The sequence below is a fragment of the Calypte anna genome, chromosome 7 (assembly GCF_003957555.1).
Source record: "Calypte anna isolate BGI_N300 chromosome 7, bCalAnn1_v1.p, whole genome shotgun sequence".
Lineage (NCBI taxonomy): Eukaryota > Metazoa > Chordata > Aves > Apodiformes > Trochilidae > Calypte > Calypte anna.
The window spans coordinates 23,460,976-23,476,747 of record NC_044253.1 but is presented as its reverse complement, the minus strand read 5'-3'; the positions used below and the strand labels follow the sequence as shown (position 1 = coordinate 23,476,747).

Genomic DNA, 15,772 nt, shown 5'->3' with positions numbered 1-15,772 from the left:
TGATACGGTTTGAAGAGTTTTTCAGAATCCATTTAATAGCAAGGCAGAAGACATTGATCAGCTGCTTGGTTAAAATGTTGAAAGGAAAAGAGTTAGAAAGATTTTGTTTCTTGCGTGCTTCATAGAATCAAACACATAAACAGCAGAGCCAAATAAGTTTTTTATGAAACAGTATCTCTTCTTCTGAGCAAACCTTTCATTTCATGAAATTATTATGAACAGATGAATCCTTTGCAACTATGGCAACACATCAATTGAGCTACTCTGGTAGGTACCCTGCTCTTTAGTATTACTCTTTCCCTCTGACAGCACAGCATGCTTCATAGCAGTAAGAATACATTTGGCTACCAGGAGCCCTATAGACATTTTCCTCCCCAAAGTACCTGGCATATTTTACCAGTGGAGAATCTAACTTGATCATCCCTCCATAGTATGCATGTGTGCTAACAAAGGAGTGCAGCATTAGCCTTGTAAGTGTGCCATCACCAGAAAGAAGCATAACACTAACCCATAGTGGAAAAGCTGAGCACTTCTACATATATTTGATCCCTTTCCAGTCACAGCTGGCTTCCTTCTGCACTGCAGACCATTTATACAAATAAAGTAAAAAAAAAATATTCTGTTTTCTATCAGGAAAATTAGTAATATATTCATTTCATCTAACTACATTTTTAAGCATCAGAAAAAAATGCCCTGGCAGAAACACAAAAGTAATGCACTGATACATTATGTACTTGACAACCTGGACCTCTCCTCAGTAACACTTAGAAGGAAACTGTTAACAAATTCTAATTCAGCTGTGAGGAGATTGCAGTAATTGTTTTTTTCATGAACTCAGCTTCCACACAAATACAGTATTTTTTCATCAACAATGATTGAAAATGGCCCTGAATCAGTAGGGCAAATAATTAATTCATATATGCATACAGTCAAAAGTTCATAGAAGTTAAGTCCTAGATATCTGTATCATTTTATCTGCTATACTCTACCCATAGAAATCAGAATTTTAGCAGTTCTTTTATTTTTAGTACACAGTGATATATACAGAAATACTTTTGGATTTCCAATTGAACTTCCATCAAGTATTTGCATTAGGAAGATCAAATCTGTGGATGACTGCAGTACAGGTTTCCTTTTATCTGAAGTAATCTGAAGGTCAAGGACTTTCAGATAGATGGCTTACCTTTGGCCTATGTATTCTCATGTGAAAGCCACTTCAGCAAAACTCGGGAGTCCAATTCAGCCTTGCTGTAACTAGTCATGACTCTCTTGACTTTAGCAATGCATCATATGCTTATACCAGGTCTGAATTTATCCCTATGGCTTCTCGGTCACTAGTTCTCCCTTCCAACTCAGAAACTGCCTACACAATAAAAGTGATTCATTACAAACCACTGCATTCCAAAGTATAGTGAACACTGAGACCTATAACTTTTTGATATGTGCTCAGTCATAAAAACAAATTTATATGGTCTTATTCCATAAACTCACTTTACAAATATTAGACCATACTTCCATGAGCTATAATTTTGTCAGAGCTCATAAGTTAAGCAAGGTCAGAATTGGTCAATATTTGCATAAGAATCTCCAGGGAAGAAAAAAAAATACTAAAAAAATCCAAATTTTATACTCTGGAGGCCCTGAAGTGTTTGTAAGCTAGGACTTACCATGCTTCTCTTCAAAAGGATTTGGTATTAGTCTTAGAATACAACCAAATGCTCTGTTTGTTTTAGTGATTAAAGTTTAGACTCTGGCCACATCTGTGCTGCATCTTGGCCTTTTCAGATACTGTCCTTTCCCTGAGATGAAGGTCATGTAGCAGGTGAAGTCCTCTCCCTCACCACCATCTAGGTGGCAGATCTGCCAACATATGCCTTTACTGATCCTCATCACATTCTCCCAGAAGGCATTTGTTGCTACTTCCAATATTTCTCCATTCTCTGTGAACTGGCAAGCAAACTATACATCAGAATAACACCTCTATGTCCAATTTAAAAAAAAACATTCTTCCCTCCTTACCTTCTCCCATAAATAGCTTCCTCTGAGTATCTCATGGTCTCCCTTTTTGAGTCTTTCCTTCAGGCAGCCCTGTCCCTCTCCCAAGCGTGCGCAATGCAGTGCTGAAATGTCTTTAATGTTTTCTTCTACTGGAAAGGCTTATACATAAGAGGAGCTATACCCTGAGAAAGTATGCTGTGGGCAGAGCAGTACACAGTCACAAAAGACACCTAAGTTATTGAAAGTGGTGAGATGAAGTCAGTGCCATGCAGCAACTTTCCGAAACAGAAACAGCTTAGTTGCACATCTTGGCAGTAGATGGATGCAGAAGGGAACTGCAAACCCATCTGGCTTTTCCTAATGCCAAAATACAGCAGCCAGTGTGATTGCTCTCCAGCACCCACTATCACTCTGCAATCATGGACAGCTTGTCCTGCAAAGAGGATAAAACAGGCCAGGTCCTGTATCTATTGCTGTGTAGCAAGGCAGTTTGCATTGCAGTGCAAGTGGGCATCATGATCCCACGTCCCAGGAGGAGAGATCGGAATTCCCTCAGAATGGGGCTCCCTCGCCCCATTGCTGCCCACAGTTTCCAGCCTGCCTGCTGCACCAAGAAGGAAGAAGAAAAATGGGATTTTGGGGCTGTGAGAAAAATGGGGCTGTGAGTTCATGTCTAAGACCAAGCCTCTTCCTACTAAAGCAAATAATAAATTGGAGGTTAAGATGCCGGATACCAAATTAGACAGATCACTAGCAAAGCTGTTTATAAGAGGCAAGCAGCATAAAGAGCAGCATGGAGGAGCAGTACATCAAGGGGTTTTCATGCAATAAAACGGAAAGTAAAAAGTGCAGCCAAGAGGTAGAAAACCCTTCCTAGGCTACAGCCAAATAATCTTAACTAGCTTTGAGAATCAATTGGTGGTTTAATCCGGATCACGAACAGGTGCTATGAATGTAACTCAGTAAATGGTCGAGAGCCTGCCAGAAGGGAGAGAAATGTGTTGCTTTTGAGATAATTTCCCAGAAGCTTCATAAAAGAAAATTGATTACTGGAGTTTAATAATTAAAACAGAGGCAGAGATATAGTAATCAAATGACTTTTTAATTACATCTCAAGCCAAAATAAAATTCAATTTGTGTACTTTGTATCAGAAACTCCAACTGAAATGCTTTGGTAGGTGGAAAAAGTAAAATAAAGGCTCATTTCCATAGGAATTATAGGAGTTGGTTTAATTAAAAGACCAGATCAGAATGAAAGAGCCCCAGAGTGAGAGGATACTAAATACAGAAGCAGTGGTTTCACCATCAAATCAATGTCTGAATAAGGACATTTTATAGACCAAGTGCAAAATCTACACTGTCAAGTATCCCTAACCTAAATAACTGTACAACAAAATAAAGTTTCTAAAAATTACGCTATATATTAAGTATTACATAGAATTCATTGCTTGTGCTATGGTAAAATGGAATATTAAGGACATGTTTTATTCTTTCCTTGATGTTAATTTTAATTTATTTAATAAAGTTAACATTATTAGTTAACAATTCTTGTTATTTACCTGGTAACATATGTTGCTCCTAGGTTATTATCTCTGTAATATACACTTGGGTATATATTTCTAAGAAAAACATGTAATTACTTTAAGATTTAAAAAGCATTTACAGCTCATGAGATGCAATGATTATAGCAGAACTGTGTCGATGCTTCTTGAACCCATTCCCAGCCTACTCAGGCTTTTGGTCTCTGCTGCAGTCAATACAAAGCTAATTGATCTAAGGAGCTCACTCACAATCCTGCTGGCACTGCGTGTGAGAAGGCCATCTCCTGTCATTAAAATGTGGCACCTGCCTAGGCCTGGAGGGTCAGCACAGCAGTAGGTCATGCCCAGACCACTGCATGTGTTCCCTGGCACTGGGATGGAACATATCATAGCCCTGTGATCAGTCTTGTCAACAGAGCAGTTTAGAAAGGAAACAGATACACCCTTGAGCTGTTGACCCATACTGACACAGAATCCACTGTCCCAGTGAGCCCCTTCTCCTCTATATTGTATATAGCAGGTACAGATTGCTGATACAGTGTTTAAGAGAGGGACAGCCTGTACTGCATTTTGGCATTTTGTGCTTACAGATCCTGGCACTGATGGGGTGCAAATGCAGAATTCTGTCTTTATGCTTAGAACTCTTGGAAATACACTTTTTTTTTTTTTTTTAAACACTAATTTTATTTTTTTACCCTAAAGTGTATTTAAAAAGAAAAAAAAAACAAAAAATCACCTGCCAGCGGATGGATACTGGCTTTGCACAGAACAGATTTGATAAATTGCTGTCAAGAGCTGAATGTCTAATGTGCTACCTCTAGACACTGAGTTGGCAGTGGTAAAGCAGATGCTAATGACAGCAGCAGTGAGCCTTTGAGGTGTTTTCAGGTGTTTTTTGTTTTTCAGATTTATCATTGCCCCTCTGTTTCGGACTCCACCAAATCAGCAGGTTCAATGAATACACAGTGGTCTGAAATAGCTTAAAATGGGAAACTCTGAGGCACAGCAATGGAGATGTTATAAAGCCATGTCTGTTCTGTCGAATTATGGTCACCAGCAAGCAATACTGTATGTGGCAGAGACTGCAGGAAACTCTGCCTCTTACCCCAGGATGCAAGGATGCAAAATTATCTAAGGAAATAATTTCAAGTGGATTTGCTTCAAGTTCCACACAAATTAGCTACTTACTCATGGTGTGTTTTTTCAGAGGTGCTGAGCATTCATATTTCCTACTGGAGTCAACTAAATTTGCAGGTTTTCAGCACATCTTAAAATCAGGCCATTAACCCTTAACTATCATATAATAGCTCAATTAAAAATCTACCAAGACTTACTCCAGTAACTAACCAAGCTCCCATGGCTTGCAGACCAGCTATAAAAAAAATCCAGTTCTTTAGTGGTGTCTGTTATCTGTGGACCATTTGAAGTGATTGCTGTTAACCCTGCTATTTAAAGCAAATAATAAAAATTATCATCTGCAAAGGTACCTGCTTCCCCCTTATGTTCATCATAATTGTCTGCACTTCTAGAAGAAAAGCTTTTTGTCTTCTCTGTCATTTTTTTAATTTTGAAAAAATCCATAATTTCAAATGAAAAATTAGTAGTTTCCATGTGATCAGAGAAAGTGTCATACCCAACTCTCATTATAACCCACTTCTTGCTAATCAAAAAAGCTGCAAAATCAAGGACACAGTACGTAACTGCTTAGGAGGTCACTGCTAAATCCTTTCTTCTCATCTGGGTGCTGCTGTTTGGAGTTTCTGCCTCTATAATGCAGGGACAAAACCAAGGGAGGCAATTGCTGTCTTTCTGCCTGAACAGTTGATACTCAAGGGAAAGGCAAACTAAACTTTGAGCAAAGGTGTGCAGGGATTATGTAACTTCATGGTTGGTTCAAAGCCAGCTGAAACCAGATAAAAGATTTTTACTGGCTTGTTGGCTTTGGATTAGGTATGTAGAAAAGAGGTGACTTCAGTGTAATCTAAAAAGAAAATTTTTTTCCTTTATTTTGAGCACACAGGAATGGATTTTTGCCAGCTGTGGGAAGCACAGTGCTGCTGTGGTTTACTTATCTATTGGAAAAAACAATCTAGCAGTAGGGAGAATTTGAAGGTTGTTTCAGCTTTGTCCAACTTGTCATCCAACTAGAGGACCTCCAGCCAGCAACCAGGCTGCCTCCAACACCTGGGGAATGCCTCAAAAGTACTATCTTTAAAGCTTATAAAATAGCTAATGTAGCTGAGACAACTTATGTGGTTTTTTCGACATAGTTGTTGGCTCACTTAATGCCTCAGGTAAAACTAGTAGAATAAGTGAGAACAATAATCTTTAACTACATAGGATACATAGGAATTTAGAGATGGGGGTGAGAAGGGTGGATATGGTGCAGATTAAACTCTTTTTTACCCTGTTACTCCCTGGACTGTCCATCAAAGGAGTGGAAATATTGTCGGTACGGTATTTTTCCTCTCATCCTTTTTTTTTTTTTTTTTTTGATCTTGTAGTGTCTAGTGAAGCTGAATGCGAAACTGAAGCCTATGCTGGACTCTGTGGTAGTAAGTAGAGGTAAATGGGAGGAGCTGCGTCAAAAAAGACTTCGTTCTCAGACAGCATCCTCAGTCTCCTTTTCCTCTAGCTTTACCGTGTCTCTCAAACACATAAATTAAGCCTGCAAATGTCAGTGTTGCTTTACAATAAGAGCTGTCTGAAAGGCTGCTGTAAGCTTAGGCCCACCATTTTTTTAAGAAAAGCTTTCACAGACATGCTTAATTGATTGGATACCATCGTGATGGCAGCTTAGTTTGCCTTTACTGGAAGGCTTGGTGGGACTGAAAGGAAGACCTGCTGTGAGATCGCACTGGTATCTGGAGCAACATGGAAGACTTAGCACAAGAAGCATTCATTCAGCTCCACTACATTTCAACAGCAGCTGTAAAAATCTGTAAAGCTGACAACAGACTGAAATATAAGAACTTACAGCTTAATAAAATTAATAATACAGAGCAGACCCGGGATGCAAGCTGGTCAATTCATATGCAAGGAGCTGCAGGAAAACAGAATAGTATGTAATTACATTGTTGTTTTGCATCTCTTCAGTGCATGTTATGAATCAATTATGCTGGCTTTTGCGATGTTCCTCTCACATGCTTCCCTCCTCTTTTATGCCTCAATGTTCTGAAAAGCCTGCTTTGTATTCTGAAGAAGTATTTTTTTTACAACAAAGCTTCTTAGTGATTGATCAGGGCCTTTAGAATTGCCTACCTTTGCTACATTTAAAAACAAACTTTATTATCTTTAAAGATAATAACACCAAGCTGTCCCTGCTTTCCTAAGAAATTCATATTAACAATGCAGTAAATTTCTCAACAAGGGGAAGTTTGCATAAAAGCAAAATATTGCATGGTAATTTTAGAGTTCGGGGCTTTTTTTCTTTTGAAAAAATGCTCCGTTAGCACTTTCTTTTTTTTTTTTTAATTACAGTGTCTCCTAAGGAAAAGATTAATGAACTTTAATTAAAACTGATTACAAAAAAGGAAATCTGTTGCCTTGTGCTTCAGGTTTATATTACATTGAAAAGTGGACCAGCGTTTCTGAAAAAATGGAAAAGCATTTCTAATAGAATTCCCGGTTGAAATTAATATTTTGGAATGGTGGAGAGGAAGAATATAATCATACTGGACTGACTAGCTCTTACTTCTCTTGCTGTTCTTTCAGTACAATTTGAGATGCTATTGTTACAGCACTAGCAAAGGCTCACACGTCGACATATGTGGTAGAGGTGTTCATAAAAATCTAATCAAATGTGATAGGTCAGAAAACTAAAAATGTCTAGTTCTGTGTGATGACACTTGTACTACCTGAAAGTTGATCTCTTTCCATCAGTGCAATGATCACTAGTGTAGCAAAATTGTGATCTATGATTTGAGGGTGCTTTCTCTGTTGCCTGACCAGGCACAAGAGGAGTCATGTTGCAGTGCTTACAAATTCCCATTCATAGGGGAAAAAAGCCCTTGCATTCCATGAAAAATGACTTACTAAACATAGTGCTGTCTGACAGCAGAAATTAAAGCTGAATTCAGCTTAGTGCTACACCTGTGCCAAACTCAGTGGAATTGCCTTGAATTGCCACCAGCTTAATGGAAATCGGGACCTCACCCAGCTGATGAGATACTAAAAAGTTTTTCTTCTTTCTAAGGAAATGGAATCATTAGCACCTTTAACAGATGACTACATCTGTCTGACAGTCAAATAGAAACAAAAATCTGCTGGTCACTTCTTAAACAAAACAAATAACAAAATAAAATGCCTCTGTGCTACTAATAATCATGGGTATAGGAGAATAGCAGAAAATTTGAGTCCCATTGCAAGCCAGTCTGTTAATATGCTACTGAACTATATCGCTTTCTCTAGCAGAAAGAAGGGGTGGAGCAGAAATGCAGACTGCACAGCAGTGAACACATGCTCCAGTAGAAATAGTTCTGCTATTACTGTACCACTTCTTTCTTCCCTGAATAAAGACAGACGTAGGATAACAATCAGCAAGCCAGACAAAACTTACAATACACTCTTTATGGGAGAAACAGATACTAGGAACTGCCATGGTACTGCTGGCAAGTACACACAGCTTTCCTAAATTTTTATATTACATATTGCTAAGTATAACATAATTTACAGTGCATACCCTACAGCATCCTCCAAGGTTGAGTCTTCCCTCATTTCCTCTCCTTTTTATTGGCTCCAGTGAGCTGTTGCCCTTGGCAACACCCACCGGCAACGATGGGGATTCAGCACCACTGCAACCTGACATACAGCTGAAGCCCTAACAATGTCAACCATCAATCAAGTGACTGTTTGTAATTGCCTCCATCTATTTCTCCTGTCTTTCTGTATCTTTGCTATTGTGGGTCAAAATTCAGAAACTGCTGACTAATGTTATGGTTCTGTTCCTCCATCACAAGGAAGAAAATGAGAGAGCACAGCAAGATCTTTATCAAATTGTTCTCAGGCAAAACAAAGTAACCCTGCTGAAATGAGGGGGGCACAGTAATGCATCTCAGAAGAGCATCAGATCTCTCAAAGTGCTTTAGCTCAATCTAATTTTTTTTTCTTTTAGCATGCAGTTTAAGAACCTGCAAAAAATGTGCATTACTGGGGGGAAAAAAAGAAAAAGAAAAGAAAGAAAAAGAAAAATATTCTTTGTGGAAGCAGGCAGTACAGCAGGCAGTACATTAAGGAAACATATTCCAAATTTCTCATATTTTCAGATGGTGAAAAAACCTTTGAAACTACTGTTTGCAAGCTTGATAACAGAAATTGTATCTGCTTTTCATTATTTCTGATATGGAACTATTTCCACTGTCCTCCAGTCAGTTTTGTCTGATACTTTAAAGATGTGAGCAGGAGAGATGACTGTGTAGGTTATTATATCAGAATTGTCAGTCCTTTACTTGTTTCCCTGTCTTCTGTACATGGTGGGATCAAAACCATTGAAATAAATTTTGTTATGTGACTGCCTATTAAAAAAAAAAGTCCATAAGAGGTGAGGACAAATTAGAGGACACATGGAGAAGAGGACAGAGAACCCACCATTACCCAGGATAGTGCTAGTGAAGTGCTGCTTGGCTTTTGCACGGAGATGCCCCACAGATCTGCTTTGCCTCAACAAGAGACAAATACTCATATGCCCCAAATGTTAGTGGAAATTTGGCCTTGAATAAGCCAAATTGCTCTAGCATTTGCAATTCCAATGGTTAAACATGGTGAGCTTATGGACCACCTGCAGGATCACAGGGGCTTCATTCTCCTCCAAAGCTGAATCAAACTGGTTTAACTGCCACTAATCACGTTTATGGTCTCGTGAATTACAGGCCATGAGGCCTCACAGGGTCCTGTCAGTGACCCTTATTTTATCAGCAGAATATGCTCAGGAGAAGACTTTTGTCTTCATCCCCATCCTCAAAGACATTTCAGGTGATGCAGTGATTCCCACCTGTGAGGCTGCTTACCAAAATCAATCTTCCTCACCAAAAAACCCCAAAACCTATAAATGCCCTAGCAACGTAGAGGGTAATCAGGAGGGAGCCTGGCATTGAAAGCCTACTTGATGTCTTTCAGACTGTGGGTGCACCTCTCCAACCAGCCTCTGGGGGCTCACAAGAGAGAACTTGTCTCCTGCCCTCCTGCTGAAGCCTTTCACATGTTCTCATCAAGACATGATACCCACTGGGTACAGACCCAGTTTCTGCTGCACTCCTGGGAGAGAGCACAGAGCACTCAGGCTTTGGTGGAAGAGCTCAAGAGAGGCTCCTGTGCACATCCTCCTGGATCTAAGTCCTCCCCTGCAACATGACACTGCTACACCAGAAAACCAAACACTGTTCAAGACAAGGAGTACCTGGGATAGAGGCTCTCCTTGGCTCAGACAGAAGAAGAGTTTCCTATCTCCCAAGAACAAGTCAGCCAACAGGTGTCTTTGGCCATAGTTCAAAAATAGTCAAATTGGACAGTTTCCTCTAAAAGTGCCTTATGTTTTTGCCTTTCTAGCAGCCAGGGACCCAGAGGCAAAACAGAACAACATCATAACATGACCAAAATGTAGACTGCTTCTGTCTGCAGATGTGGTTTTGATCCTGCTCCAAAGCAGAATCACATTTACAAGGTTAGGTGGCAGCAGCAGCTCACACCAGTCTAAATTGGATGCTTCATTAGGCAATGAGACACTGAACTCTCTATAAGGCTCTGTCACAGCCAGCCCCAGCTATCTACAGGGCCATAGATCTTGCTGAGAAGGTCATGAATATGTTGTGTAACCTGCAGAAAATAGCCAAGGAGTAGGTGAGTACATTTCATTTTAGCTCAGGTACTCCTTCAGATGGTCCTCGGTACAGCAGCTGCATTTATCCGGACTGGTGACCTTGCTAATTGCTCCTCCTTAGAGTGCACTGCAATCTCATAATGCACCTGTAGTTATCAACAAAGCCAATGCCAGTAGTCACAAACTACTTTTGAAAACTGCAACCAGCAGTGCCTAATACAATGTGTAGTATTTAGACAAATTAATTCTAATGGGACACTAGGTATGTTTCACTCTACAGGCCAAATACTTATTTCCCTTCAATAAATTAAAACAATTTTAGTTAACTGATAGATTTTTTATGCATAGAAATTTTACAGCATGTTTATTTCAAGGTTATGTAAAACATATTGAGACTTCCAATGCCTAGAGTGTTCTGAGCAAGACAGTGTAAAGCAAGAAGGGTTTTTATTTTCTTTGTCAAAGAAACAAAGGTTTTTAAGAGTAAAACCACATGAATGGTTTCTAACACAACAGTGAAGCGGGAGGTATAAATCAGTTGAGAGACTCAAGAGATTTCCATCACTTGAATGTGTCACTATTGGAATACATACTGTATTTTGCTTGTTACCTTTTCTTTTTTGGATTGCTTTGTATTTAATTACCAATTTACCAGTATGTTGGGCACTGCATTTTACAGTTGTGTGGGGAATACCATTATAAGCTCTGCTGCGAATAAAATGACACATGCACAGAAATACTTTGTGTATGTTCTAACACAAGCGATTCCTACATACTTTCCAAATGTGTAACTTAACACTTCTGCATTCGTTTCCTTTTTGCATTTTAAGGTCTTGCTGTTTTGCTGATTCATCTTTTTAAAGCATGTTTTTGAAATTATAAATTTGGTTTTATTGGTCTGTAAAAAAAAAATATAATAAATCATTTTAATGGTTTGCTGTAGTTTTTGTTTTTTTTTTTTAATTATTACTTAGAAAATACCTTGTCAGGAGGAATCACAACATTATCTATTGATTACTGAATCACACAAATAGAAGGGCATGAACACACGTGCAACTGAGTGGTCTACACATGATTTCTGGAACATGACCTTGCAGCACTCATTCCTGAGAGTGGCATCCTAACTTCAGTGGAAACACGTGGCATTAGTCTGGAATGGACACACCAGATCTGCTGGCAGCTCTCACAGAGATACATGTGCAGAAATTACTGATTATACAGTGTGTGATACCGCATGCGTCATTGATAAGTAGACGCACCACAGGAAGGAAAAATATGCCTCCAATAAATAATTACGTTGTCAGAATAGTTACAGAACAGTGAGGTATCATTTCTTGTTTTTAAAGGTGCAGGGAAGTGGGCAGAGGGTGCTAAGGTACAAACATCCTTCCTTCCTTAAGTCCTGACCAACTCTGGATCTTGGCAGTCTGTAAAGGGATGGTTCTTCAAAAAGCCCATGGCACCAATAGAACACATAGGGCCTGCTTTCACCATTTACTGCGTAAGAGAACCATTACTCAAAATTTAGAAATAATCTGAAAAATGCGACGAACTCGGGTTTTATTTCACTTTTAGCCTTTCCAGAAGCTGCATGAACAGCCAGAAATTCAGCAGACATCCACATGCAGGCCCTGCCTGAGCCTATTTGAAGCTGTCCCTGAGCAGCCCACTCCTGACTCCGAAGAAACAAGCACCAGTGGGAAGGGAAAACGCCAGGCAAACACTAGCGATGCCATTCCCCTCCCGGGTACCAGCTCCCATTTGCTCCACGGCAGTTGGAGAAACGAGGGCACGCCAGCCACCCCTGTGCCCTCCCTCCCTCACTTCAGGCCGTGAGGCCACATCAAGGCTCCGGAGAAGCGGAAGGCGAAGGCGCTGCAGTTGGGCCGGTGCCCCCGCGCAAGCCCGCTCCCTCCCTTCCGGGGAGGCGGCGGGGCCCCTCTCAAAACCCGCGCTCTGGCCCCCGGCACCACAGCTCCCACCGTGACCCGGGGCCGCCCGGCTGCCCCGCTGCGTGTTTCGCGCACCAGACACTTCCGTGTTGCCATGGCAACGAGGCGCCCAGCTTCCGCTTCCCCTCCGGCGGCGCCGTTGCCGTTGCAGCGGCGATGGAGGCCGCGCCGGTGCCCGACGGCCAATACACGGCAGTGGTGTACGGGCTGATCGGCGGCGGGCGGTATGGGGAGGCAGTGTCGCTGCTGAGCCGCGGGCTGCAGAAGAGCTGCCGCTCCCGGGCTGGCCTCTCCCTGCTGGGCTACTGCCACTACCATCTGCAGGACTTCGCGGCTGCGGCCGAGTGCTACGAGCAGCTGTCGGCGCTGCACCCCGAACTGCCCGCGTACCGGCTCTGCCAGGCTCAGGCCCTCTACAAGGCCGGACTCTACGCCGAGGCCCTGCGGGCCGCCAGCCCGCTGCTGGACCTCCCTGCCTACCAGGGCCGAGCCCTGCGTCTCCAGGCGGCCATCCACTATGCCCAGGGTGACTTCCCGGCGGCCAAGAGCCTGGTGGAGGAGGCGCTCGCCGCCGCTGTGGAGGGCGGTCCCGGAACAGCCGAGGACCCCTCGGAGAGGGCTGACGCCGAGATCAACCTGGGCTGCGTGCTGTATCAGCAGGGGCGGCACGAAGAGGCCAGCGGCAAGTTTGGCAGCGCCATACAAGTGCTGGGGTACAGCCCTGAGCTGTGCTACAACATGGCGCTGTGCTGCTACTCTGCCAAGCAGTACGTCCCTGCCCTTAAGCATATTTCTGATATCATAGAGCGCGGCATCCACCAGCACCCAGAGCTCAGCGTGGGCATGACCACCGAGGGCATTGATGTCCGCAGTGTTGGCAACACTCTGCTCCTGCACCGCACGGCTCTGGTGGAGGCCTTCAACCTGAAGGCGGCCATTGAGTACCAACTGCGCAACCTGAAAGCGGCCCAGGAGGCACTCACAGATATGCCTCCGAGGGCTGAAGAGGAGCTGGATCCAGTCACGCTGCACAACCAAGCACTAATGAATATGGACAGCCAGCCCACTGAAGGGTTTGAGAAACTGCAGTTTCTTCTGATGCAGAACCCCTGTCCGCCAGAAACTTTTGGAAATTTGTTACTCCTCTATTGCAAACATCAGTACTACGACCTGGCAGCTGATGTGCTAGCAGAGAATGCCCACCTGACCTACAAACTTCTCACACCTTACTTGTACAACTTCTTGGATGCCATTATTACTTGTCAAACTGCCCCTGAGGAGGCTTTCCACAAGCTAGATGATTCAGCAGGGACACTGATTGAGCAGATGAGAAAACTTGCAAAGCAGTCACAGGAAGCTAGGCAAAATTGGGATGAAGAAGCTGTGAAAAAGACAGTCAGTGAGTATGATGAAACTCTCGATAAATATGTACCTGTCTTGATGGCCCAGGCAAAGATCTACTGGGACATGAAGAACTACACAATGGTAGAAAAGATTTTCCGCAAATCAGTGGAGTTCTGTAACGAAAACGAGGTGTGGAAGCTCAATGTGGCTCACGTTCTCTTCATGCAGAACAAGTATAAAGAAGCTATCAGTTTTTACGAGCCAATTGTTAAAAAGCACTATGACAACATTCTCCATGTCAGTGCCATTGTGTTAGCTAACCTCTGCGTTTCCTACATTCTGACAAGCCAGAATGAAGATGCAGAGGAACTGATGAGGAAGATTGAGAAGGCAGAAGAGCAGCTGTCCTATGATAATCCAGAGAAAAATATATACCATCTTTGCATCGTCAATCTGGTCATCGGTACCCTCTACTGTGTGAAGGGAAACTATGAGTTTGGTATTTCAAGGGTCATTAAAAGCCTGGAGCCATATAACAAAAAACTGAGCACAGATACATGGTATTATGCCAAACGGTGTTTCCTCTCCTTGCTGGAGAACATGTCTAAGCACATGATCATGCTTCGTGACAGTGTTACTCAAGAGTGTGTTCAGTTTCTGAAGCAGTGTGAGCAATATGGAAGAAACATTCCAGCTGTCATTGAGCAACCCCTTGAAGAGAAGAGGATGCAGAATGGGAAAAATACTGTCACCTATGAAGCCAGGCTTTTGAGGGCACTGATGTATAAGATCACTGGGTGGACTGCATAAGTGGGGCTCCTGTACAGTAGAAACTTGAACTTGTATCTGTTTTCTTTTGCTTGTGAAGTAATGCTCACCCTGGTAGTCCACAGTGATACGGGGTTTTCTTGATTGCTTATCTATAAAGATTTTTTCTTGTATTTTAGCAACATGCAGTGGAAAACAATATTCACATTAAATTAACATGCGCCAAATAACTAGCATGCTTAGTAATCTGTCATGCTAAATATGCCGCAAGAGATGCTGACCAAGATCTTTATTACAGGAATATCATTGACTTTTCACCTATAAAATATTTTATATTTGGAAAATATTTTAGCCTGCTAAGTTTCTTTTCATTGGTTGACAGGTGAGGAGAATTTGTTACCCATCTCCTAGCACAGAAATTGAAGAAATAATTGTTTTAACTTTCCTGTTTATGTCTGTGTGCAAAATGTTTGTTTCTTCTGCTTTATCCAATGTATTTTTAATACATTACAGACCATGGTTATAGTATATTTTTTAAAGAATGGCTTTATAATAAAAAATGGATCCTACAAGCATTAACATTGCCTTTTGCTAACTCAATAATAATACATGTGTATTCTGGTAAATTGTGACCAATAATATATTCCAAGAAGAATGTATTAGGATGGCACCTCAGTTTAGATTTACCCTTGCAGTGAAGTTTGTTAGGGATGGATGTAATGGGCTACAAAGACAGCCCAGTGTGGCCCCTCAGCTTCTGCAACACCCAGAGTCCTGTGTGTGTACCACGTGAGCAGCAGCTGCTGCCCTGCAGACCTGTTTGGTAGCAAGTACTCACTTGATATTGCAGTCCTTCATTTGCAGCTTGGCCTGCCCCTTTCATCCAAATACCAGGATTCTTAAAATATACCAGTCTCTAGTAAGAGACTTCATGAATGGGAAATTATTTCTCAGATTTCTCAAACAAGCACATCATTTCCACATTATGTGAGGCTTAAAACTTTTATCCTTACATTGAAGAAATCTGCTTAGTTTCTTCCCTGTGTTATTTTTAATGCATCTCTTAACAGTTCTTTGAAACTCTATTTCCTTAATTACTTGATATCTCACTTCATAACAGTGTGTTTTCTCCAGTCTTCCCATACCTTTTCAACCATGTTACATGTTCCACAGCAAAGTAAGACCTTTCAGTGTTTTTATGCCATCTGGTTCTGTGTCCCATGGCTGCTCTCATTTTTGTGTGTTCTGCCTTCTGAAGCAATGCATGAAAGTCTTTCAAGTAAGGACCAAAGATCTTTTAACTTACCTGCTAACCTTTGATACTGGCTCCCTGCAGAGATGCCACTGGGAATGTT

The 15,772-nt window shown here is 41.7% G+C and overlaps 2 protein-coding genes across 2 annotated transcripts in view; both read left to right on the top strand.

Annotated features, from left to right (window-relative positions):
* PDE11A (phosphodiesterase 11A) overlaps positions 1-6,205 on the top strand; it is a 77,324-nt gene extending 71,119 nt beyond the window's left edge. Inside the window, 1 exon segment of the mRNA XM_030454663.1 lies at positions 6,044-6,205. Within this exon segment, the coding sequence (XP_030310523.1) occupies positions 6,044-6,205 (162 nt within the window).
* A 6,073-nt stretch (positions 6,206-12,278) lies between these two features.
* LOC103538714 (tetratricopeptide repeat protein 30B) lies at positions 12,279-14,984 on the top strand. The gene has a single exon (XM_030454737.1). The coding sequence runs from the start codon at positions 12,462-12,464 to the stop codon at positions 14,457-14,459; it is 1,998 nt and encodes a 665-aa protein (XP_030310597.1). The 5' UTR covers positions 12,279-12,461; the 3' UTR covers positions 14,460-14,984.
* The last annotated feature ends 788 nt before the right edge of the window (positions 14,985-15,772 follow it).